Raw genomic sequence first — 27,066 nt, 5'->3', positions numbered from 1 at the left:
CAGTAAGGATAAGACCTCTATAATCCAGGCAGCCTGGCTAGCATTGGGGCATAAAGATTAATAAAAGTATAAACTTGATTTGCTATAGATCCTTTAAGCAGCATATATCGCCCCTCATTATCCTGAATATGATGAATATATGTGAATGGGAGATCTTTCCTGATTCCTATGCTTATACCTTTGGAGGCCGAGGACCCTGAACCACAACGGTACCAGTCCGAAAAAATAAAGAGTGTGTGATGTTTGGGTATTTATCAAACTTAAAGTGGGTCTCTTGAAGGAAAATGATCAAACACTTTTCCTTCCTCAAATAAGAAAAATTTGGCTACGTTTATAAGGGGAGTTGAAGCCCTTCACGTTGAAGGATGCTATGCAAAGGTCAGCTATGATTCAAAGTGAAGGGTAGGATATTCAAGTGCAATGATAAAGTGGAACACGATATTTGTGGTAAGGGAAAAAAAGGAAATAAGTAACACTTAGCCTCCTCAAGCGAAGCAACGGGATGTCCCAAAAGTCTCAGATAGGATTGTAGAACGTGTGTACAAAGTAATGTACCTGGAAAATAAAGACCTTGCCTTATAAATGGGGTTGGGACCATCAGTTGCGTTGTGGAGAATTCTGGTGGATACACAGCTCATAGTCCTACTGAATAGACTGTTAGAATTTGTATGCCAAGAGTGTGCAAAGCAGTAATCAAAGCCAAAGGTGGCTACTTTGAAGAACCTAGAATTTTACATATTTTCAGTTGTTGCACACTTTTTTGTTATGTATATAATTCCACATGTGTTAATTCATAGTTTTGATGTCTTCAGTGTGAATCTACAATTTTCATAGTCATGAAAATAAAGAAAACTCTTTGAATGAGAAGGTGTGTCCAAACTTTTGGTCTGTACTGTACCTGGCAGTGCTACTGCAATAAGGCAGAGTGTTAACCCTCTCCTGGAATCCAAAAGGAGCAGAGAAGAGAGGTACAGTGGACAGCACTGGTGCTTTAAGGGGGAACATGAGAAAATGATCAGCAAGGAATAACATAGTAGAGGAATTAGAACATGTTCCGCTATCCTATAGTTATTCACTGAATTCACTCAAATGCAAGATATATAAGAAGACATTATATTGAAATTATCGTTGATGTGGTGTCAGTAGAGAGTTATAGAGTTATCTACTCAGTAACGATTCAGATCTTCACTCATCTATAAGTGGTAGTCTCCTCGGGGTGGAGGTATTCAATCTTCTTCCTCTTTGCAGCTTGGGGGTGCGAGGCGGCTCCCAGGGTATGATAGTTGGTAGATCGGGGAGGGTTACTGCATCCTGAAGCATGTCCCAATTTTCGATCGGTAGTAGCTGAATCTTAAGGTGAGCATAAATCTTTTCCAGGTCCTTAGGAGAAGAGATGTATAGGCGACGGCCTTCATGGGAGAAGGAGAGGCCAAAGGGAAAAGACTATCTGTACAAAATCTTGTGAGAACGGAGCCAATCTGTAAGTGGCTTCAGCGCTCTGCGCTTCTTAAGAGTTGACTGTGCTAAGTCCTGAAAAATGGAGATTTCGTTACCTTCCCATATCAACGCCGGGTTGTTCCTGGCGCTTGAAAGGACCGCTTCCTTAACTAGGAAGTATAGGAAATAACAAATAATATCCCTTGGTGGCTTATTTGGTTGCGGTTTGGGCCTTAATGCCCTGTGTGCCCTTTCAATGGTAACTTCATGCGCTGTATCAGGGCCCAGCAACTGCAGGCAGATTTGTATTACCGCTTCAGGGATGTCACTGAGAATAATAGATTCGGGGATGCCTCTGAAGCGAAGATTATTTCTTTTTTCCCTATTCTCCTGGTCTTCTAAAGCTGTGTAAAGTAGGTTGATGTGCGACTGGTATTCAGCCATAGTTAAAGACATCTCTTTTTGGTGCATGATGAACTTAGTTTGATTTTCCTCCAGAGCTGAGGGGTTCGAGAGCTTCAGCAAGTGAATCTTTTAGGAAGCTCCTGGAAATTGGTAAGGCGTCTGGGCTAGGGGAAACTTCCCTACCTCTTTCAGCGCCAGTAGAAGCTTGCTTGTTTGTAGCCAGCAGACTTCAGTGTTCCGGGCTCCATTTTAGGTTCTCTTGACACGCATGCTGCGGCTGCCTTTTTAATGAATGTATCAATTTCTCCAGGCTGAATCGCCGCTTTGGCAGGACCGGAAGGATCTGTATTCTTTTGTCCACCGATTTGGACTATTTTCGACCTGGCAAGCAGATAATATCAGGCTATGCTATGAGGGATAATCAAGTAGCGGAAAGACGCTTCACACAGCCATCCACTCTCAGCGTAGGCTACACCCCCCCCCCCCCCCGCTGGGGCCATCTCCATCATGATTGAATAACCCACGCAAAATTTTGCTGGCAGACGTGGTGATGTCATACATCACCACGCAGGAGATTTTGCGCAGGATCTTTAACCAAGATGGCTGCGGCAGCCTCTTCGCTCTCAAATCAATGTAGTGAGTGTGGGGTTTTTTAGCGCCACACTTCAGGGAAAATGTATTTGTTACCATGAAGCATGAAGAAATTTGGCTTCACAGGGAGTTCAATTTTCCTTGAAATTCAGATCGAAGGCCACTTTGGATACTTTGATTTGCCTAACCCTAGTCTTAACCCTAGAATATGATGAAAAAAATTCTCAAGTTAGCAAAAGAGGCAATATGGATAATCACAATACATGAATTAGTGCCTTGTATTAACTTTGTCTACATGATAAATTCCATTTGCTAAAGTGACACAACCCATTTCAGAGCGTCATTTTAACCCCTTAAGGACACATGCCGTACATGTGTGTCATTTCTTTGCGGGAATTAAAGACCCGTGATGTACATGTACTTCATGGGGATCGGGCGGGTGCAGGAGCTGCGCCTGCCTGATCCATGGCAGGGGTCCGGCAGTCACTGATAGCCGGACCACTGCTGCATGCACTAGCATCGGTGAAATCACTGATGCCAGCGCATTAACTCTTCATGTGCTGGGGTCAACACTGACCGCGGCACGTGCGATATCGGGCGGGGATCGGCGCTGCAATCGGGTCCCCGTGCTGGTACCCGATGGCATGGAAGGCAGCTGGATGCCTTAATTAGGCATCGGCGCTGCCTTCTGTATTACTCATATAGCCAATGCATTACAATACAGGATTTTAATGCATTGTAAATGCATTGTAAAGTTGAAAAAATAAAGTCCCCCCCAAAAATTTAAAGTTAAAAGTTTCAAGTAAATAAAAAACAAAAAAAACACATAATTTTCCTCAACTAAAGTAAAAAATATAAATTGACATATTAGGTATCGCTGCGTATGTACAGGCTGGCAATATAAATATATCACATGACCTAACCCCTCAGATAAACACCGTAAAAACAAGAAAAAAAAAAACCTGTGCTAAATAAACCATTTTTTTGGCACCTTACATCACTAAAAGTACAACACCAAGCGATCAAAAAATGAAAAAAAAAACTATGGCTCAGAATATGGAGACACTAAAACATTTTTTATTTTTATTTTCAAAATGCTGTTATTGTGTAAAACTTAGGTAAATTAAAAAAGTATACATATTAGGGATCACCACGTCTGTAAGAACCTGCTCTCTAAAAATATCACATGACCTAACCCCTCAGATGAACACCGTAAAAACAAATTAAATAAAAATGATGTAAAAAAAGCCATTTTTTGTCACCTTGCATCACAAAAAGTGTAATAGCAAGCGATCCAAAAGTCATATGCACCCAAGATAGTGCCAATCAAACCTTCATCTCATCCCGCAAAAATGGTACCCTACCTAAGATAATCACCCAAAAACTGAAAAAAACTATGGCTCTCAGAATATGGAGACACTTTAACATGATTTTTTTTTGTTTCAAAAATGATATTATTGTGTAAAACTTAAATAAATAAAAAAAGTTGTCATATTTGGTATTGTCGCGTCCGTGCTAAAAATGCCACTTGATCTAACCTGTCAGATGAATGTTGTAAATAACAAAAAATAAAACCAGTGCCAAAAACAGCTATTTCTTGTTACCTTTTAAATTTAATTCAGAAAAACTAAAAAGCATATGTACCCTAAAATAAAACCAACAAATCTGCCACCTTATCCCGTAGTTTCCAAAATGGGGTCACTTTTTTGGAGTTTCTACTCTAGGGGTGCATCAGGGGAGCTTCAAATGGGACAATGGTGTCAAAAAACAAGTCCAGCAAAATTTGCCTTCCAAAAACCGTATGGTGTTCCTTTCCTTCTGTGCAATGCCGTGTGCCCGTACAGCTGTTTACGACCACATATGGGGGGGTTTCTGTAAACTACAGAATCAGGGTAATAAATATTCAGTTGTCTTTGGCTGTTAACCCTTGCTTTGTTACTGTAAAAAATGGATTAAAATTGAAAATCTGCCCAAAAAGTGAAATTCTGAAATTTCATCTCTATTTTCCATTAATTCTTATGAAACAACTAAAGGGTTAACAAAGTTTGTAAAAATATGTTTAGAATACCTTGAGGGGTGGAGTTTGTAAAATTGGGTAATTTTTGGGTGCTTTCTATTATGTAAGCCTCACAAATTGACTTCAGACCTGAACTGGTCCTTAATAAGTGGGTTTTGGAAATTTTCTGAAACATTTCAAGATTTGCTTCTAAACTACTAAGCCTTCTAACGTTCCCAAAAAATAAAATGGCATTCACAAAATTATCCAAACATGAAGTAGACATATGGGGAATGTAAAGTAATAACTATTTTTGGAGTCATTGCTATTATAAAAGTAGAGAAATTGAAATTTGGACATTTGCAACTTTTTCAAAATTTTTGGTAAATTTGGTATTTTTAATGAATAAAAATATAATTTTTTTACTCAATTTTATCACTATCATGAAGTACAATATCCGACGAGAAAACATTCTCAGAATGGCCTGGATAAGTAAAAGCATTTTAAAGCTATTACCACTTAAAATGACATGTCAGATTTGCAAAAAATGGCCTAGTCCTTAAGGTGAAAAATTGCAAGGTCCTTAAGGGGTTAATGTTTCAGATTTTAATTTTGCTTCAAGGTATACTTATATTAGTGCTTTTGATGGATATGGTAATTTACTCAGTTTAAATACCACATTACTTTATATAAGCATGCGTGACCTCAGAAGCCAATTGAACTATACACATATTACCATTCTATTAATCTCCTTAATTTATACATGTTCGGGGACTGTCTACTGAAGTGGTCCTCTGAGCAGCTGCTAATGATTTGAAGACTGCCATACTGGTACTGCATGCCTTTGTCTCCATATATTGAACATATCTTATAGTCTTTTATAATTCACCTGTCTTTTAAATAAGTGCACAATTGTTTTAGATATATATATATATATATATATATATATATATATATATATTACAGTACAGACCAAAAGTTTGAACACACCTTCTCATTTAAAGAGTTTTCTTTATTTTCATGACTAAGAAAATGGTAGATTCACACTGAAGGCATCAAAACTATCAATTAACACATGTGGAATTATATACATAACAGTAAAGTGTGAAACAACTGAAAATGTGCCATATTCTAGGTTCTTCAAAGTAGCCACCTTTTGCTTTGATTACTGCTTTGCACACTCTTGGCATTCTCTTGATGAGCTTCAAGAGGTAGTCACCTGAAATGGTTTTCAATTCACAGGTGTGCCCTGTCAGGTTTAATAAGTGGGATTTCTTGCCTTATAAATGGGGTTGGGACCATCAGTTGCGTTTTGGAGAAGTCAGGTGGATACACAGCTGATAGTCCTACTGAATAGACTGTTAGAATTTGTATTATGTCAAGAAAATAGCAGCTAAGTAAAGAAAAACGAGTGGCAATCATTACTTTAATAAATGAAGGTCAGTCAGTCCAAAAAATTGGGAAAAGTTTGAAAGTGTCCCCAAGTGCAGTCACAAAAACCATCAAGTGCTACAAAGAAACTGGCTCACATGCGGACCGCCCCAGGAAAGGAAGACCAAGAGTCACCTCTGCTGCGGAGGATAAGTTCATCCGAGTCACCAGCCTCAGAAATCGCAGGTTAGCAGTAGCTCAGATTAGAGACCAGGTCAATGCCACACAGAGTTCTAGCAGCAGGCACATCTCTAGAACAACTGTTAAGAGGAGACTGTGTGAATCAGGTCTTCATGGTAGAATATCTGCTAGGAAACCACTGCTAAGGACAGGCAACAAGCAGAAGAGACTTATTTGGGCTAAAGAACACAAGGAATAGACATTAGACCAGTGGAAATCTGTGCTTTGGTCTGATGAGTCCAAATTTGAGATCCTTGGTTCCAACCACTGTGTCTTTGTGCGACACAGAAAAGGTGAACTGATGGACTCTACATGCTTAGTTCCCACCGTGAAACATGGAGGAGGAGGTATGATGGTGTGGGGGTGCATTGCTGGTGACACTTTTGGGGATTTATTCAAAATTGAAGGCATACTGAACCAGCATGGCTACCACAGCATCTTGCAGCGGCATGCTATTCCATCCGGTTTGCGTTTAGTTGGACCATCATTTATTTTTCAACAGGACAATGACCCCAAACACACCTCCAGGCTGTGTAAGGGCTATTTGACCATAAAGGAGAGTGATGGGGTGCTGTGCCAGATGATCTGGCCTCCACAGTCACCGGACCTGAACCCAATCGAGATGGTTTGGGGTGAGATGGACGGCAGAGTGAAGGCAAAAGGGCCAACAAGTGCTAAGCATCTCTGGGAACTCCTTCAAGACTGTTGGAGTACCATTTCAGGTGACTACCAAGAGTGTGCAAAGCAGTAATCAAAGCAAAAGGTGGCTACTTTGAAGAACCTAGAATATGACATATTTTCAGTTGTTTCACACTTTTTTGTTATGTATATAATTCCACATTTGTTAATTCATAGTTTTGATGCCTTCAGTGTGAATCTACAATTTTCATAGTCATGAAAATAAAGAAAACTCTTTGAATGAGAAGATGTGTCCAAACTTTTGGTCTGTACTGTATATATACACACACCATATTTTTCACTTTGCAAAATGCAAAAGGTTTTAGAGGAGGAAAGAAAAATAAATATTAGAACAGCCCCCCAAATAGTCATCAGACTCCCAAATTACTCCCCAATAGTGATGGAAGAACATTGGCCGGGACGTTTCACAAAAGCTCGTTCGCGTTCAAATGTTTGCCCCATTGACTTAAATGGCAGGCGAAGCTGAAAAACCTTCAGGTCATAGTTGCAGGCACCAAATACTTACTAAAAGTGCAAAAATAGTCCCACAACATGGACAGTGACATAACAGAGGGGGGTCAATGGCAAAATTCATACTAAATATATGTATTTTAATCAGGGGCCATTTTTATGTTTCTTAAAGGGAAACTCTCAAAAATATGCACTGCTGGAGCATAGAATTTTTATTTTATTTTAGGCCACGGGAGTACAGGTCCCCCAAAAAAAAAGTCCTTATGTGGCTGGAGGTACATTAGGCGGTTACAGAATAACAATTTTACTGTAGGCCGGTACAGGCCCCAAAAATTAGGCATTCACCAGGCAGAAAAGATCAAGTGATTATGTGGCTGGAGGTACAATAGGCTGTCACTGGATAACAATATTACTGTAGGCCAGAACAGGCCCTATAAATTAGGCATTCACCTGATAGAAAGAACAAGTGATTATGTGGCTGGATGTATATTAGACGGTCACTGGATAACTATTTTACTGTAGGCCAGTACAGGCCCCAAAAATTAGGCATTAACCAGACAGAAAAGATCAAGTGATTATGTGGCTGGAGGTACAGTAGGCGGTCACTGGATAACAATTTTACTGTAGGCCAGTATAGGCCCAAACATTTGGCATTCACCTGACAGAAAAGAACAAGTGATTATGTGGCGGGAGGTATATTAGATGGTCACTGGATTACTATTTTACTGTAGGCCAGTACAGGCCCCACAAATTAGGCATTCACCTGACAGAAAAGATCAAGTGATTATGTGGCTGAAGGTACATTAGGCGGTCACTGGATAATAATTTTACTGTACGCCACTGGAGTAGACTCCCAAAATATTAGGCATTCACCTGACATGAAAGGCCTTTTATGCCGCTGTATATACATAAGACAAGGACCATTCTTTGTTCTGGGTGGTGGCGGATATGTGTGGGTTAGCATGAGGAAATTCAATTACACGTGGTCGTCACAGGTGTTGAATTCCTCTGAGATCCATGCCTCATTAATTTTTAGAAATGTGAGGTAGTCCCCACTGTCGTGAGCTAGGCGAGTGTGCTTATTGGAAATGAGATCCACCGCTACACTGAATGTCCTTTCGGATAGGACACTCAACAAGAGGCAAGCCAAAAGTTCCATGGCAAATTGTGCCAGCTCTGACCACAGGTCAAGACTGCACACCCAGTAGTCCAGCTGTTCCTCGCTTCTCAGAGCATCCACATGGGACGTTTACCTGATGTAGTCGGACACCTGTCGGTTTAGACGTTCCCTGAGGCTGGATTCGGAGGGCGGCTGTCGATGGGTTGGCTGCCAGAATGCTCTAATTTTCGAAGTGACCAACACATCTTGATCAACAAGCCTTGATCAATGACACAATGCAATGCACGTTCCAGAAAGAAGGTGTAAGGTACGATGTGACTGATGGTGATCTGGCTGCGACTGACCAGCTTGGTGATCTCATCAAATGGCCACAGAAGTCTGCATGAGTTGAGCATGAGCAGCCACTGGCGCGGTGAAAAGAAACCAAGCTCCCCCAGAACCTGTGCTGCTGCACAGTTTGTACAGGTAGTCGTTAACGGCACTTTGCTGCTGGAACAGCCTATCAAGCATATATAAGTTGGAGTACTAGCACGTCCGACAGTCACAAATCAAACATCTGATAGGCAAGTGGTGTTGCCGTTGAACGTCAGCAAGGCGAGCCATGGCTCTGTAAGATCTTCTAAAATGGCCAGAGATCTTCCTGGCCTGCCGAAAGACATCCTGGACCCCGGGGTATTTGACAGCAAACCGCTGCACAACTAACTTCAGGACATGTGCTAAGCACGGCACGTGTGTCATTTTGCCCTGTTTCAGCACGCTCATCAGATTGGCACTGTTGTCACACACCACTTTACCAACTGTCAAATTGAGCGGGGTTCACCCCTGATTGGCCTGTGACCGCAGAGCTGAAAGCAGTGCAGGACCGATGTGGCTCTTGGCTTCCAGGCACAACAGCCGCAGCACAGCATGGCAACATCTCACCTGGCACGTTGAATAGGTTCTGGGGAGCTTGGGAAGTGTAGTGTTCGTCAGAAGGTTTACCCAGTGGGCAGTAAAAGTTATTTACCTTCCCTGTTTGTGTTTGCTAGACCACATGTCTGTGGTCAGATATATCTTGGCACTAACACTATGTGCCAGAGATATATTCACTTGCCGCTGAACATGGCCATATAGCTCTGGGATGCCCTTCTGAGAGAAATATTTTCATTGTGGTTAGCCAATGGCCAAAAATTTTCTAAAGGCCTCCGAGTCCACCAGTTTATATGGCTGTACATGGCGGGCTAGCAGTTCCAACAAGCCAGCGGTCATCCATTGGACAAGAGGGTTATCTGTGTCATCAACTCTTTACGCTCAAACATTTGGGCCACGGAAGCCTGCCTTCTGCCAGATGAACGCGACAACGGCACAGTGGAAGGTGGAGTGGAGGACAAATGGGAGTAGAGTAGAGAAGGAGAAGAGTCAGGACGTGGAGCGCTGGGAGTGTGGCTTTGTGGGTTCTGTCCACATAGAAGGCCTATCGATAAATTGCAGTCTTTGAGCTTGGAGTCCCATATTATTGAATGGATTAGGCAGTGGCTGAGGGACAGACAACAGAGGGTTGTAGACAATGGAGTATATTCAGACCATGGTCTTGTGGATTTGTAACAGGGCTGATGTTCCTGGAGGGATACACCAAATGGAAAAGGATTTAGGAAAACTAGAGTAATGGTAAAAAAAATCTGACAACTAAAATGTAATGCTGATAAGTGCAAGACAATGCACCTGGGGTGTAAAAACCCAAGAGCAGAATATAAAGTCAGTGCTACAGTCCTAACCTCAGTATCTGAGGAAAGGGATTTAGGGGTCATTATTTCAGAAGACTGAAAGGTAGGCAGACAATGTCATAGAGCAGCAGGAAATGCTAGTCTATATGCTTGGGTGTATAGGGAGAGGCATTAAAAGTAGAATGAGGGAGGTGCTTATGTCGCTCTACGGAGCACTAGTGAGACCTCATTTGGAGTATTGTGCACAGTACTGGAGATCACATCTCCAGAAGGATATTGATACTTTCGAGAGGGGTTCAGAGAAGAGCTACTAAACTAGTACATGGATTGCAGGATAAAATTTACCAGGAAAGATTAAAGGACCTTAACATTTTTAGCTTGGAAGAAAGACGAGACAGAGGGAATATGATAGAAACTTTTAAATACATAAAGGGAATCAACAAGGTAAAAGAGGAGAAAATATTTAAAAGAAGAAAAACTGCTACAAGAGGACATAGTTTTAAATTAGAGGGGCAAAGGTTTAAAAGTAATATCAGGAAATATTACTTTACTGAGAGTAGCGGATGCATGGAATAGCCTTCCTGCAGAAGTGGTAGCTGCAAATACAGTGAAGGAGTTTAAGCATGCATGGGATAGGCATAAAGCTATCCTTCATATAAGATAGGGCCAGGGGCTATTCATAGTATTCAGTATATTGGGCAGACTAGATGGGCCAAATGGTTCTTATCTGCCGACATATTCTATGTTTCTATGTTCTGACGGCCTTGCTTCCACTGGGCCTGGTGATGGGAGGACAGGTGCCTTCTTAAGTCCTCCTACACAGGACCGTAGGTGTCCCATTGCCGTATTGCGGACTGCATTTGCATTCAACAAAGTGCTTCCGTGGGGTTTCATCCCATATTTCCATTGAACAAAAAGATAGAACATGTTCTATCTTTTTGCAGAATGGCCAGATCGCAGACCCATTAAAGTAAATGGGTCCGCGATCCGCTGCGGATGCGCCACGGTCAGTGTTTGTGCATTGCGGCACAGAGCACGGCCACGGGGCGCACACGTTCGTGTGCAGGAGGCCTAAAGCGGTCATCCTTACTGCGACTTATGCCTTGACAGCACAGGCTATAGATGGCAACACTATTGTCAACATTGCAGAACCATGTGCCGGCATCCTGGGAGGACAAGATGTGACCGTGCATGGTGGATGGTTCGCTCCAGATACATTTGCAGTCTGCTTTTTGCCTCCTGTGCACTGCAACTTCTGCCTGCTTTTTCTCCTTCTCGTCCCTATCTGCTGCTCCGTCTCTCCCTTTGAACTCCCCTCCACTTCCTGTCTTGTGGGCACCCACGTGATGTCCATTGACACTTTATCATCATCACCTTCACCACCACTGACATTAAAGATCTCAGAGGAGGCAGTAACAGCGGGGACCACCCTCCTTAATCTGATCTGGGTACTGTAGTCAGACCGCTGGGTGGCGGCCGTTGCTACCTCCTCTTCCTTATCCAATGCCAATGCCATATGCGATGTTCGGTCCGCCTCCTATACATCATCATTGAATAAACTTTGACCCTCTACCTCACAGTCAGCAGACACATTCCAGCCAATCAGCAGCAGACCCTCCCTCCCAGACCCTTCCACCTCCAGGACAGCATCCATTTTAGATTCATTCGGAATCTGCATTCAGAGAGAGGAGGGAGAGTGTAGCTGCTGCTGATTCAATAGGGAAAGCGTTAGCTAGGGCATTGTTCTGTGTCCACAGACTCATCTGCTGTAAGCACAGCATCCAGACAGCACCCCAAAAAGCCCTTTTCAGGGCTGGTACATCAGTCTTTTTTTTTTTTTTCCATATATATATATATATATATATATATATATGTTGCAGTTGCCTGGCTGCCCGTGTGTGAGAGACTGCAGGCTCAGTCATAGACAGCACTGTGTGCACAGTGCACACCATTCATACAGGGTGTGACAGAAAATACCTGGCAGATAAAATAATTATATTTAATATTTTTCTGTGATTTAATCACATTTGCAAGCCCGTGTGTGTCAGGCGCCCACACATGCTCTATTGTGTCCACTGGCTAGTGGCTGGTTAGGCCTGCACTCATACCGTTACAGGGTGTCATTCACCCAAATACCTTTCAGGAAAAAAAAAGATATATTTTAAATTTAACTGTGATCTAATCACATTAGCAAGCCCGTGTGTGTCACGCACCCACACATACTCTATTGTGTCCACTGGCTAGTGGCTGGTTAGGCCTGCACTCATACTGTTACAGGGTGTCATTCGCCCAAATACCTTTTAGAAAAAAATAATTATATTTAGAATTTAACTGTGATCTAATCACATTTGCAAGCCCGTGTGTGTCAGGCGCCCACACATACTGTATTGTGGCCACTGGCTAGTGGCTGGCCTGCACTCATACCGTTACAGGGTGTCATTCACCCAAATACCTTTCAGAAAAAAAAAAGATATATTTTAAATTTAACTGTGATCTAATCACATTAGCAAGCCCGTGTGTGTCAGGCATCCACACATACTCTATTGTGTCCACTGGCTAGTGGCTGGTTAGGCCTGCACTCATACCGTTACAGGGTGTCATTCGCCCAAATACCTTTTAGAAAAAAATAATTATATTTAGAATTTAACTGTGATCTAATCACATTTGCAAGCCCGTGTGTGTCAGGCGCCCACACATACTGTATTGTGGCCACTGGCTAGTGGCTGGCTAGGCCTGCACTCACACCGTTACAGGGTGTCATTCACCCAAATACCTTTCAGAAAAAAAAAATATATTTAAAATTTAACTGTGATCTAATCACATTAGCAAGCCTGTGTGTGTCAGACGCCCACACATACTCTATTGTGTCCACTGGCTAGTGGCTGGTTAGACCTGCACTCATACCATTACAGGGTGTCATTCACCCAAACACCTTTCAGAAAAAAAAAATCTATTTTAAATTTAACTGTGATCTAATAGCATTAGCAAGCCCGTGTGTGCGAGGTGCCCACACATACCCTATTGTGTCCACTGGCTAGTGGCTGGTTAGGCCTGCACTCATACCATTACATGGTGTCATTCACCCAAACACCTTTCATAAAAAAAATAAAATCTATTTTAAATTTAACTGTGATCTAATCACATTAGCAAGTGTGTCAGGCGCCCACACATATTCTATTGTGTCCACTGGCTAGTGGCTGGTTAGGCCTGCACTCATACCGTTACAGGGTGTCATTCACCCAAATACCTTTCAGAAAAAAACATTATATTCAAAATGTAACTGTGATCTAATCACATTAGCAAGCCCGTGTGTGCCAGGCGCCCACACATACCCTATTGTGTCCACTGGCTGGTTAGGCCTGCACTCATACCGTTACAGGGTGTCATTCGCCCAAATACCTTTCAGGAAAAAAAAATCTATTTAAAATTTAACTGTGATCTAATCACATTTGCAAGCCCGTGTGTGTCAGGCGCCCACACATACTGTATTTTGTCCACTGGCTAGTGGCTGGTTAGGCCTGCACTCATTCCGTTACAGGGTGTTATTCGCCCAAATACCTTTCAGAAAAAAAAAATCTATTTAAAATTTAACTGTGATCTAATCACATTAGCAAGCCTGTGTGTGTCAGGTGCCCACACATACTCTATTGTGTCCACTGGCTAGTGGCTAGTTAGGCCTGCACTAATACTGTTACAGGGTGTCATTCACCCAAATACCTTTCAGAAAAAAAAAAAATATTTTAAATGTAACTGTGATCTAATCACATTTGCAAGCCTGTGTGTGTCAGGCGCCCACACAGACTGTACTGTGCCCACTGCCCACCACTTATATAGAGTGGCACAGTACCTTGCACGCATAGTAACACTTATCTAATAAAAAATGACAGGCAGAGGCAGGCCACGCCACAGGGGCCGTCGTGTTCATGGTGTTGTGATTTCCACTGGCCCTGGAATAATGCCCAGTGTTCAGAGGCCACGTACTCTAAACCCAAAAAATTCTGAGAAAATAGTTCACTGGCTTACACAGGACACCCAATCTTCAACAGCTTCCGCTAAGAACCTTGACGCACCATCCTCCTCCAGCTCAGCTTTGGTCACCATTCTTCCGCCCGCCGCCACCACCACCACTACCACCAAAGCCACCATAGCCGCTTCACTTGATCCCTCAGAGGAGTTATTTACACATTTACACAGTTGGATAACATTAGTGATGCGCAACCATTATTGCCAGGGGAAGTAGATAACAGGGATATGTCTCAGTCAGGCAGCATTACACACATGGACGTACAGCGTGATGATGATGATGATGATGATGATGTTGTACCGACTGCTGCTTCCTTTGCTGAGTTGTCAGATACAAGTGAAGCGGTTGATGATGACGATGTGTCCGTGGATGTCATGTGGGTGCTCGCTCGAAGAGAAGAAGAACAGGGGGAAAGTTCAGATGGGGAGACAGAGAGGAGGAGGAGACGAGTTGGAAGCAGGGGGAGGTCGTCGCAAGGAGCCAGTGGCACAGTCAGACAGCATGCATCGGCACCCGGGGTCAGCCAGACAGCACGCCAATCAACGCATGCTGTTGCCACCACCAGAATGCCGTCATTGCAAAGCTCAGCAGTGTGGCATTTATTTTGTGTGTCTGCCTCTGACAACAGCGATGCCATTTACAACCTGTGCCAAAAGAAACTGAGTCGTGGGAAATCCAACACCCACCTAGGTACAACTGCTTTGCGAAGGCACATGATCGCACATCACAAACGCCTATGGGATCAACACATGATGACGAGTAGAAGCAACACACAAGCTCAAAGCCACCACCCTCCTCCTGGTCCAGCATCTTCAGCCACGTCAACCACTGCTGTCCTCCTTGCCCCCTCTCAACCACCCGCCACTCCGCCTCTCACCTTGAGCAGTTCCATCTCATCTGCCCACAGTCAGGTGTCTGTTAAGGAAATGTTTGAGCGTAAGAAGCCAATGTCACAGAGTCACCCCCTTGCCCGGCATCTGACAGCTGGCTTGATGGAACTCTTAGCCCGCCAGCTTTTACTATACCAGCTGGTGGAGTCTGAGGCCTTCAAAAAATGTGTTGCTATTGGGACACCACAGTGGAAGTCCCAAATCTCTACTCTGTGATTGAAAAGGAAGTCATGGCATCTCTGGCATACAGTGTTGGGGCAAGGGTCCATCTGACCACTGATACCTGGTCTGCAAAGCATGGTCAGGGCAGGTATATCACCTACACTGCGCATTGGGTCAACCTGCTGACGGCTGCCAAGCATGGAATGCGTGGCTCTACAGCGGAGTTGGTGACACCGCCAGGACTTGCAGGCAGGCCTACTGCCACCTCCTCTACTCCTCCTACTCCATCCTCTTCTATAACCTCCTCGGATGAGTCCTCTTCTGCTGCGGCGTCTGGCTGCACATCAACTGAACCCCCCCCCCCAGTTTTCCAGGGGCTATTCCACATCCCGGATACGACAGTGTCACGCTGTCTTGGGGTTGACTTGCCTGAAAGCAGAGAGCCACACCGGACCAGCACTCCTGTCCGCCCTGAACGCACAGGTGGATCAGTGGCTGACCCCGCACCAACTGGAGATCGGGAAAAGTGGGGTGTGACAATGGAAGCAATTTGTTGGCAGCATTGAATTTGGGAAAGTTGTCACATGTGCCGTGCATGGCACATGTGTTGAATCTCATCGTACAACGCTTTGTGCATAAATACCCAGGCTTACAGGACGTCCTCAAGCAGGCCAGGAAGGTGTGTGGCCATTTCAGGCGTTCCTACACTGCCATGGCGCACTTTGCAGACATTCAGCGACGAAACAACATGCTAGTGAGGCACTTGGTTTGCGACAGCCCGACACGTTGGAATTCAACACTCCTAATGTTCGACCGCCTGTATTTGTATGACCGGGGTGCTAGGACAGCCTCTGCGGTACTGAGAATTTTTTTGACACGTTACTGGACGCTCATGCGCAATGCCTGTAGGCTCAAGCGTCCTTTTGAGGAGGTGACAAACCTAGTCAGTCACACCGAAGGCACCATCAGCGACCTCATCCCATTTATTTTCTTCCTGGAGCGTGCCCTGCGAAGAGTGCTGGATCAGGCTGTAGATGAGCGTGAAGAGGAAGAGTTGTGGTCACCATCACCACCAGAAACAGCCTTGTCATCATCGCTTGCCGGACCTGCGGCAACGCTGCAAGAGGAGTATGAGGAAGAGGAGTCAGGGGAGGAATGTGGCTTTGAGGAGGAGGAAGACCGACCACAGCAGGCATCCCAGGGTGCTCGTTGTTGTCACCTATCTGGGACCCGTGGTCTTGTACGTGGCTGGGAGGAAGAACAGACCGTCAATGACATCAGTGAGGAGGAGGAACGGGAAATGAGTAGCTCGGCATCCAACCTTGTGCAAATGGGGTCTTTCATGCTGTCATGTCTGTTCATGGACCCTCGTATAAAAAGGATGAAGGAGAACGACCTGTACTGGGTGGCCATGCTACTAGACCCCCGGTATAAGCAGAAAGTGGTGGAAATGTTACTAAATTACCGGAAGTCATAAAGGATGCAGCAGTTCAAAACCAAACTGAAAAATATGCTTTACACAGCTTATAATGGGGATGTCACAGCACAACGGGAATCTAACTGGGGAAGAGGTCAAAGTAATCCTCCTCCTACCACGACCACAGCGGCAAGGACAGAACGCTTTACAGATGTGTTTTTGATGGAGGACATGCAGAGCTTTTCCAGTCCTACACATCGCCACAGCCCTTCGGGATCCAGCCTTAGAGAACGAGTCGACCGACAGGTGGCAGACTTAGGCTACTTTCACACTAGCGCTTGATCGGATCCGTTCTGAACGGATCCGATCATATTAATGCAGACGGAGGCTCCGTTCAGTACGGATCCGTCTGCATTAATAACTTAGAAAATTTTCTAAGTGCGCAAGATGCCTGAGCAGATCCGTTCAGACTTTCAATGTAAAGTCAATGGGGGACGAATCCGCTTGAAGATTGAGCCATATGGTGACCTCTTCAAGCGGATCCGTTCCCATTGACTTACATTGTAAGTCTGAACGGATCTGCTCGCCTCCGCACGGCCAGGCGGACAGCTGAACGCTGCAAGCAGCGTTCAGCTGTCCGCCTGTCCGTGCGGAGGTGAGCGGAGCGGAGGCTGAACGCCGCCAGACTGATGCAGTCTGAGCGAATCCGCTCCATTCAGACTGCATCAGGGCTGGACGGAGGCGTTCGGGTCCGCTCGTGAGCTCCTTCAAACGGAGCTCACGAGCGGACCGACGAACGCTAGTGTGAAACTAGCCTAACTCGCCTTAACTGCAGATATCGACACTCTGAGAAGCGATGAACCCCTTGACTACTGGGTGTGCAGGCTTGACCTGTGGCCTGAGCTATCCCAGTTTGCGATAGAACTTCTGGCCTGCCCCGCTTCAAGTGTCCTGTCAGAAAGGACCTTCAGTGCAGCAGGAGGCATTGTCACTGTCAGAAGAAGTCACCTCGGTCAAAAAAGTGTTGATTACTCCACCTTCATTAAGATGAATGAGGCATGGATCCCAAAGGGACTGACAGTAGGGGATACGTTTAACTAACAAAAGGCCTGACATGCCTTGGCCTCAAAATGGTCCCCACGCTGCTGTATTTAATATCTGCATACCGGATGACTTTTGTGAATTCTCTGCCACCAACTAGGGTTCAAGCCACAATGTTTTAGTCACCTTTCTGCCTTGAAAAAATCAATTTTTCCGGCCGCTGCTACAACAGCGGCTGCAACAATAACATTGTTTTTCAGGCATGTGTACATGCCTAATTTTTCTGGCCTGTGGTGCTTCACTGTGGCTGCAAAAACAAAACAAAAAAAAGGCACATACAAGTGTCAATTCCACTTTCGGGATCGGTACCTTGTTGTGGTGAAGGGACTTGCGTATCACAATGAAGCGATCATCACCTCTATGAGTGTGTTGGCAGTGTTGCCACACCCCAGATGATAAGGCCGTTGCTTCATTATGATAAGACCAAAAGCGATCGGGACGGCTGGATGTTTTTTCATAGAAAAAAAATAAAAAAATTTATTTATCTTTTTTTTTAGTTGTATGGGTGGGTTTTTAATACATAAAATAAAATAAATCATAATATAGTCTCTTAATAGTTTATAAGAAATAATGCAGACAATTTTAAAAATCCCCAACAATTCCAATACAAATCAAGTACAGAGCTCAGAACTAAATTATTCCAGGATGTCGTAATGGTTCGTTAATTCGACAATGGTTAATCAATTTGACACACGTCCCCGGATAGGGGACGTAACAGGGATTAAACTGATAGGAATAGGATTAGTTAAGACACCACTCATATAGGGTGTCACAGCACATTGCTCCGTGCACGCGCAGTGCCCCAACTTGGGAGTAAGAGGACCGACCAAGCTGCTTTTTCCATCTCCCGGTTCCTAAAATCAATTCAGTTTGGTGTATCAGAGTTTGGTCTGTCACTGTAAAGGCAGTCGAAGATACCCGGCCTAAATTTTTTTTCACAAAAGGCAATCCCACCCTGATATGGGACGTAACAGGGATTAAACTGATCAGAATAGTACTCCACCAAATAGCACTCATATCGGGTGTGACAGTAAATTGCACGGCGCAGACGCAGTGACCGTGGTCGTGGATTCAAACAAAGGGGAGGGAGCCAGCAATTTTTTAACCATCTCCCCGTTTGAAAAATCTATTTAATAAATGGACCCCAGATTGGGGACGTAACAGGGATTAAACTGATGAGAAGAGAGAACTACAGGAAATACCACTCATATCGGGTGGGACAGTAAATTGCATGGCGCAGACGCAGTGACCGTGGCGTGGATTCAAACAAAGGGGAGGGAGCCAGCAATTTTTTTACCATCTCCCCGTTTGAAAAATCTATTTAATAAATGGACCCCAGATTGGGGACGTAACAGGGATTAAACTGATGAGAAGAGAGAACTATAGAAAATAGCACTCATATCGGGTGGGACAGACGCAGTGACCGTGGATTCAAACAAAGGGGAGGGAGCCAGCGTTTTTTTAACCATCTCCCCATTCGAAAAATCAATTAAATTCACCTTTCCGGGACCCTTGGTGTTGTACGTGGCTGGGTGGAGGAAGAAACCTTCAATTATATCAACGGGACATGGCTAGCTTGGTATCCAACCTTGTGCAAAAGGGAAGTAAATTTTTTAACCCTCAATCCCTAATTTACTTAGCATTCTGTATTAAGAATGCTATTATTTTCCCTTATAACTATGTTACCTTACCTGCTCTGGATGCCGCCTCTCCTCACCGCCCGTGCTCGGTCTTCCTCCTCTTAGTCTGCTGTAAAAGTTTTATTGCCCTGATGAAGGGGGCAGTTTGCCCCTGAAACGCATCGACTTTGAATAAAAGATTACCTTTCATAGTAACATTGTAGTACAGAGTCCTTTTCTGCATCAGCGCCGCTTGGAATGGTCATCACAACCCTATCTGGTAAGCGAAATCAGTGCATTTGTATTATCATTACTTGTAAGGTTCTACACACGAGGCGCTGCCTCCTCTTCCCTTTTTTCCTTCCATGTGCTGTGAAATGGCACGCACAGCGTGAGATCACAATGCAACCTCAAATCTGCGCATCCTTCACAGTGGAGAGCCGAGGACCAGGAAGAGGTGAGCATAGAGCTTTCATCTTCCCGGTCCACTGGGTAAGTCCTTCACTATGCGAGCCATGCCGCTTGCATAGTGAAGGATAGGATCGGGACACGGAGTCGGTGATTGTGGGCAGTGGCCAGTGGGACTCAAGAGGAAGCTGGGACCCCCAGGAGCAACTGGGCCTGAGGCAGCTGAACCTTTTTGACCCTGAGGAGGAGGAGCAGGAGCATCAGTGTAACGGTCACGTCCACACACACACAGGGGGAAGGATAGTGACCACTGCGCTCCACCCTCACCCCTGGCCCTGCCTACTTGCCTCACGAGTCCTGATGACAGGGGACAACTGGACGACAGTCCCTTACTTAGGATATGTGCAGGGAAGACAGACAAGACAAAATACAGAACGTGAACGGACCGGGTCAGAACCAAGAGAGCTACGCAGTACAAAGGGTTAAGCAAATAATAGAGAAAGGGGGTCAAATACCAGGAGAGTAGAGAAGTACCAGAGGAGTCCGCAAAGAGTAGTCAGGTGGGAGCCGAGGTCACAATACCAGGACGGATGCACACTACAGGAGTAGCAGGCAAAGGATCGTCAGGGAACAGGATCAGGTGAGTATTCAGTAGTCCAACAAATAGCCAGGAACCTAGAATTAACAGGCAACCTGTGGCCAGCAGGCTGCCTGTATTTATAGTGGGGTCTGAGCGTCATGTGACGCGGCCAGCGTCACATGACTGACAGACAAACAAGTCGAGCAGCGAGTGATCAGCTCGGCGCTCAAGGCAGACCTAGAAGCAGGGAGCCTCCCAGCTGGGAATGAGGCCAAACGCAGATCCTCGCTCCCGAAGCTAAGCAGCAGGTCTGCGGCTGATGGGAGACCGAGTGCGCCTTCGGCACCCCGTTACAATCAGGACCAGCAGATAATGGAAAGGACAGACAGGTCCCTTCTGCTGAGATGGTGGAGCCTTAACTGACTGAAATCAGCAGCGTGCCACTGGGTGATGCGGAGATTGCTGCAGCAGGCTGCACCACTACATCAGAGCCATGCTTCTCCCAGGCCACGTTATTGTGACACTGCATATGGTGCCAACATTGCAACCCTGGCCACGTTTAACCTTCTGCCCACAGATTCTACATATGGTATGGCCATGTTGACCTCCTCCGGTGGCTTAACAAAAAACTGCCACACCCCTTAGTAGGTAATTTTACCCCCAACAATCCGCACTGACTAACCGCTGCCTCCGTGAACCCATGCACCGCTACTTCCCAGGCAGGTAGGCTCATGCGAAGCAGGTGGTCTACCCCAGACACGTTTGGCTACCGACCTTCCACTGCTGCCACCCTGCTGATTCCAAGACACGCTAACGACTTGCTGGCTCTGCCACTGCCTAATGAGCCAGCTGCCACCCTCTTCTCCTAATGATGATGAAGCCCCTTCGTTACCCGACTCCCAAGTGCAATCAGTTTCATCATCATTATTGAGTACTGTCTGCACGTCACTGATATCTTCCTTAACCGTCTCTGGGTCAGGAGCCTGACCGCTCACAACACCAGCTCCCACACAACTCTCTTCATCACTACTTGCCTGCCTAGTGCAGGTAGCGGCGGATGTCTCCTCCAACTCTTGGCTAGCCAGTAGCTGCTGACTGTCCTCTAGTAGCTTGTCCTCTCTGTATAGTGGAGGTGAGCCCACAGCATATAATACTTCTCTGGCTGAGGGAACAGAAAAGGACAGAATCAGGTTGAGGACAGGTGAGGGCATAGGGCCTGCTCCCAGGCCATGGCAACTAAGAGTTGTGCCTGACAAACCCACCGACTCTTGGCTGGGGATGTCTGATATCACTTGGGATGAAGTGGATGAGCGAGTCAACAATTCAAGAACCACCAGGTTTCTGGTCAAGACCACTAGATGACACTGGGAGCTCAGGCCTCTCGCTATGAACCCTGCTGCCCTGCCCCCTTACTCTGCTGTGACCTGTGCCAGAAATATTTAGGCCTCTGGCACTCCCTTGTGCAAGGCCTGGCACATACTGTTAGATAAAAAAAATTAAAAAAAATGAAATTAAAACACCCCAAAAAGTCTGTAATTTTCTCACTTTACCTTACAATGGCTAATAAGCCTTTTTCAACCTACTAATACACACAAAAAACTGCTTTAGAACATATAACTGCACTGCTGAACGGCAAATAGGCCCTTATTTTTTCCACTTATACACACCATAAAAGGTTTAGGAACATATAACTGCACCGCTGAACGACAAATATATTTTACTTTTGCCACTAATACACAACAAAATGGCCTTTAGAACATATAACTGCACCGCTGAATGGCAAATATATTTACATTTTTCATACTAATACACAACTAAAAGGGCTTTAGAACATATAACTGCACCGCTGAACGGTAAATATATTTTTCTTTTGCCACTAATACACGCCACAAATGGCTTTAAAACATAAAACTGCAACACTGAACGGCAAATATATTTTTTCATTTTTCACTAATACGTGCCCCAATTTTTTTAGAACATATAACTGCACAGCTCAACGGCAAATATATTTTTATCTTTTTCCACTAATACACGCCACAAAAAGCTTTAGAACATATAACTGCACCACTGAACGGCAAATATATTTTAGGTTTGCCACTAATACACAACAAAAAGGGCTGTAATTTTAGCCCTTCACCACACAACGGGTAATAAGCCCTTTTTTCCCACTAGTACAAAAAAAATGCTTTAGAACATATAACTGTACTGCAAAAGGGCAAATAAGATGTAGAAATATTTCCTTGTAATAAACCCTGTTAATGGCTGTATCAAACAGAACTTGCACCCTAATAAGAACGGTTTGCTAGAATTACAGATATGTATAGTGGCAATTTTGATCCCCAGTCAGTGCAGCAAGGTGTAATAGGATTGTTGCTATTACCCAGGCTATAAACTCCCCTACTGAACCCTGTTCAACATAAATGCTATGGAATGATTCCTCCCTATATTTTCCCTACACCTTAAATAATCTTTCTCCGCACTTGTAAATCTTTTTTTAGCACAAGTCAATGATGTTTTTTCTATCACTGTCCCTAGCGCCTGCGGACGTCTCTCCCTGCACTAAGTACAGTGGAAAATGGTAGAATCCAAGATGTCTGAGCCTATTTATAGGGCTGTGACATCACAGGGCTGTCTAGCTGCTGATTGGCTGCATGCATGGCATTATGGGTGATTCCACCCTCCCAGAGTTCCTTGCTCCATGTCCTCATACGTGCAGCAGCCATTTTAGCAAAAAATATGATTCATTACCATGAATCGCAAGGAAATTTGGCTTCAGTGTGAATCAAATTTTTCCTGAAATTCGGATCGAATTCCACTTCGTCAGTTTTGATTCGCTGATCTCTAGTTGTGATGTGTGATGTCACCACATCATCACACTGGCTAGGTGCCGTGACGTCACTATGTCCACCTAGTGTGATGATGTCATAACATAATCAGATTTGGCACATTTTCCTCAATAAAGATGGCTATACCGGCCGCTCTACAAGCAAATGGATAAGGTGATTATATATTTTTTAACCTCTGATGAATTCGCTGAAAGGCCTGAATGTGACTGTCAAATGCTGCAATCAGGGTTGAACGTAGCTTCTCAGGGGTTCAATGATGGGCAACTTGAACACTATTTCCCGTTATTAATCCTGGTACATACAATGGAATGCGATTTGTGACTAATTAATTGCTAACTAATTTAATTTCTTTATGAAGTTTGGTGAAGGAGTCAAATCAAATTTTTAATAGCTTCACTTATCTCTAGTCAAGATGAATGTATTTTTTTTTGAAGCACCTATTTATTTTTGCAGTTGACACCAAGCTATGTAATACTGTGCAGTCTATGGTAGATGTCCTTAAACTACAAACTACCTTAAACACTGTAAAAGTTTGAGCAAATGAGGTTCAATGTGGATAAATGTAAAGTTATGCATATGAGTACTAATATTTTTTAGGCATCATATTTCCTAGGGAAAGTAACATGGGGAGAAACACTTGCAGAGAAGTATTTGGGTGAACTTGTAGACCATTGGTTAAATAACAGCATACAATGTCAATCAACTGCTTCTAAGGCTATCAGGATATTGTCATGTATTAAACGAGGCATGGACCTGTGGGACAGGGATGTAATATTACCACTTTGCAAAAGCTTTATCTACAATATGCAGTTCAGTTCTGGGCACCATTCCATAGAAAGGATGCCATGGAGCTGGAAAAAGTACAAAGGAGAGCAACTAAACTGATAAGTACTATGGCGGCTTTTAGTTATTAGGAAAGACTAAATGAATAACTGTATATTTATTAAGTGATGAGAAGCGGTGTCTAAAAGGGGTGGGGGAAATGGTTAACTTGTACAAAAACAAAAATGACCGTGCAAACATATGATAAAAACGGTTTAATGTAAAATCACCTCAAAATAAAAGGAGCAGTCCTTCTGTCTGGAGACAATAAAGTTCGGTCTCAAGAGGTGACAAAGTTTCTTCACTATAAGAACTGTAAATCTGTGTAGTCTACCTCAGGATGTGGTCACTGCAAAAACAGTGGACAGCTTAAATAAAAGGCTTAGATGCAATATTAAAATGAAATAACATTAATGCTTATGAAAATGTCTAGAAGTCTGAGTCTCACACACCTCATAATTATGTTAAAAGAATCTTATGTTAAATATGTTATATACAAGAAAACATCAGTGAAAACTCAGTCTGTTGTATTCTATTTATTAGCTGAAGGAGCATGTGGTGGAACTTTAAGAGGAACCAGTGGCATCATCTCAAGCCCTCACTTCCCATCAGAATATGAGAATAATGCTGACTGCACATGGACTATACTTGCTGAGCCTGGGGATACAATTGCACTGGTCTTTACAGATTTTCAAATGGAAGAAGGATATGATTTCTTAGAAATCAGTGGAACTGAAGCTCCATCAATATGGCAAGTAACAAAAACAATTAAAACTATTATCTAAATATGGAATGCTAATCACATTATAATAATGCATAATATCAAATGACGCATAGAGTAGCGATAGAGTAGAGATACTTGAAATGCATGGTAGTACTACATGTATAAATTGAAGATCATTTGTTAGTAAGTGAAAATTCTACTGTGTATACTGTCAGTCTGAAGGACTGTTTTAAGATACCCTGGCTATTGTATAGAGTGATTTTATTGGAGGTGAAAAATGAAATATTAGTAGAGATTGAATAACTTTGCCTTATGTATTTTAAGGATCTTTTCTGTGATAGCTGAACAAGTGATAGAATTGACACTTCAGCCATATCTGTTTCAGTAAATTATATTGTTCTCAATTAGGGTTGAGCGAACTCGAACTGCAAACTTTGTGAGTTCTGGTATCCGGACCTGAACCTGGACTTTTTCACCGAAGTTTGGGTTGGGGTTCGGTGTTTGGGGGCGATTTTATTATTTTCCATTATAACATGGTTATAATGTAAAATAATAGCATTCTTAAGACAGAATGCTAAATAAAATGGCCATTGAGGGGTTAAAAATAATTTAAAAAAAACCTTACCTCATCCACTTGATCGCACAGCCGGTATCCTCTTCTTTCTTCTTTCTGCAGGACCTGAAAAAGGTCCTGCAGAAAGAAGAAAGAGGATACCTGCTGCATGATCAAGTGGATGAGGTGTGTTTTTCTAAATTATTTTTAACCCCTCAATGGCCATTTTATTTAGCATTCTGTCTTAAGAATGCTATTATTTTCCCTTATAACCATGTTATAACGGAAAATAATAAAGTGAAGATCGGGTCCCCATTGACTTTAATGGGGGTCTGAGTTCTGGGTCAAGTTCGGGTCCCGAACTCAAACTTTGACCTGCAGTTCGGCCAAACCCGGCAAACCCGAACTTCGATGGGTTCGCTCGTCCCTATTCTCAATGAAATAACAATACTAAAATATATACTTTAAATCCTGAATTGTAGTTATGGAAGATTTGGATTTGTCCTGTTTTGGATGAATCAGGATATTTTTTGTGTTTACGTTAAAGATAATGAGTTTCTGATCGCCGTATTGATTATGTATTGCCCCCACTGCAGCCAAATGAGCAAGGCCATTAGTAACTAGAGAATATGGAAGTCTGTAAGTAGAGATGCATACTGAACTGTACTAAAGAACGAATCCGAACCTGCAATGTGCCGCTATGAACAAATCTGGGTTTATTCGGAATCTACCACTACTACTCTGCTGTGTTGTTCTTCTGATAAACCTCCTAGAAATGTATGAATAGATTGACAACTGAGTGATACCATTTCCATTAACAATAGTGTGTCCCCCTACAAAATCTACCCAACAGTGATAAACACGTAGGGGGTCATTTATGATCAGAAATACGCCTGTATTATGTGTATTTCTGGCGCAGATTGCAGCGCAAAGGTTATTTGCGCTGCAATCTGCGACTTCTCCCATCTCACGCCAGGTCTAAAAAAGTGGACATGGCGTGGACGTGAAAAAGGGTAGGCCAGCAGGCCTGTCTCATTTATCATTTTCTACGCATATTTTAGGCATAGAAAATTGTTTAAACGTAAGACAGAAAGGAAGCTGATTTACATTTAGTCTGGTGCTGGATACGCTGCAGATCCACCACCAGTGCATCTAAAACGCCAGTCTTAATAAATGACGAACCTTAGTGCTTTGCACAAAATGTGCTCATTAATGAAAATCACCACTGGGTTAGAGATCCCAATTTAGTTATTTCTTTAAACCACTGAAATGATTAACATCTTAGATGCATTAAGAATTTGATCATTTAAAACCTCTGAAAATTGCCATTAAGATGCAGTTTTAATTTATTTTTTATTTATTTATGTAGCCATATATGGACTTGTTTTTTGAATGACACATTATGTTTTGCATCGGCAAACTTTGTTTTGCATTGTATATATATATTTTTTTTTTAATCATGGGAAAACATAGTTCTACCATTGTTTTTAAGAATATTGTTACTGATTAACTGTTTAAATTGTATTGGTCATTATGCTTGCTTTGTTACCTAATCCATATACTGTAGGTTTTAAGTTGTACTTTCACAGAATAAAAAAAATGTTCTATGTCACTTTTGTGATACCACAAGTAGTGCTGAGCGAATTGAAGCATCTGAAGTGGGAATCGATACTAATATCAGGAAAAATTTGATTTGTTGTGAAGCCAAACTTCTGAGCGATTCATGGTAACGAATAAATTTTTCCTGAAATGGCAGTAAAAAAAAAAAACACTCACCTCATCCATTTGTGCATGAAGAGGTAGCCTTCTAGATTGCAGAAAGTGTGTAAAATCTCATACGGGGTGATGTATGACATCTCCATGCCAGCCCACCAGCCGGGCATGTTGACGTTGTCAGTGATGACGTCA

At 43.4% G+C, this 27,066-nt stretch overlaps 1 protein-coding gene across 1 annotated transcript in view; it reads left to right on the top strand.

Moving 5' to 3' along the window:
• CSMD1 (CUB and Sushi multiple domains 1) overlaps nt 1–27,066 on the top strand; it is a 2,061,198-nt gene that overhangs the window by 758,545 nt on the left and 1,275,587 nt on the right. The window contains exon 5 of the mRNA XM_044291097.1: nt 24,425–24,632. Coding sequence (XP_044147032.1) covers nt 24,425–24,632 — 208 coding nt within the window. The remainder of the gene's footprint in view (nt 1–24,424; nt 24,633–27,066) is intronic.

The sequence above is a fragment of the Bufo gargarizans genome, chromosome 4 (assembly GCF_014858855.1).
Source record: "Bufo gargarizans isolate SCDJY-AF-19 chromosome 4, ASM1485885v1, whole genome shotgun sequence".
Classification (NCBI taxonomy): Eukaryota; Metazoa; Chordata; class Amphibia; order Anura; family Bufonidae; genus Bufo; species Bufo gargarizans.
Note: the sequence above shows the minus strand (reverse complement) of the source record. Positions and strands in the feature narration are given on the sequence as shown.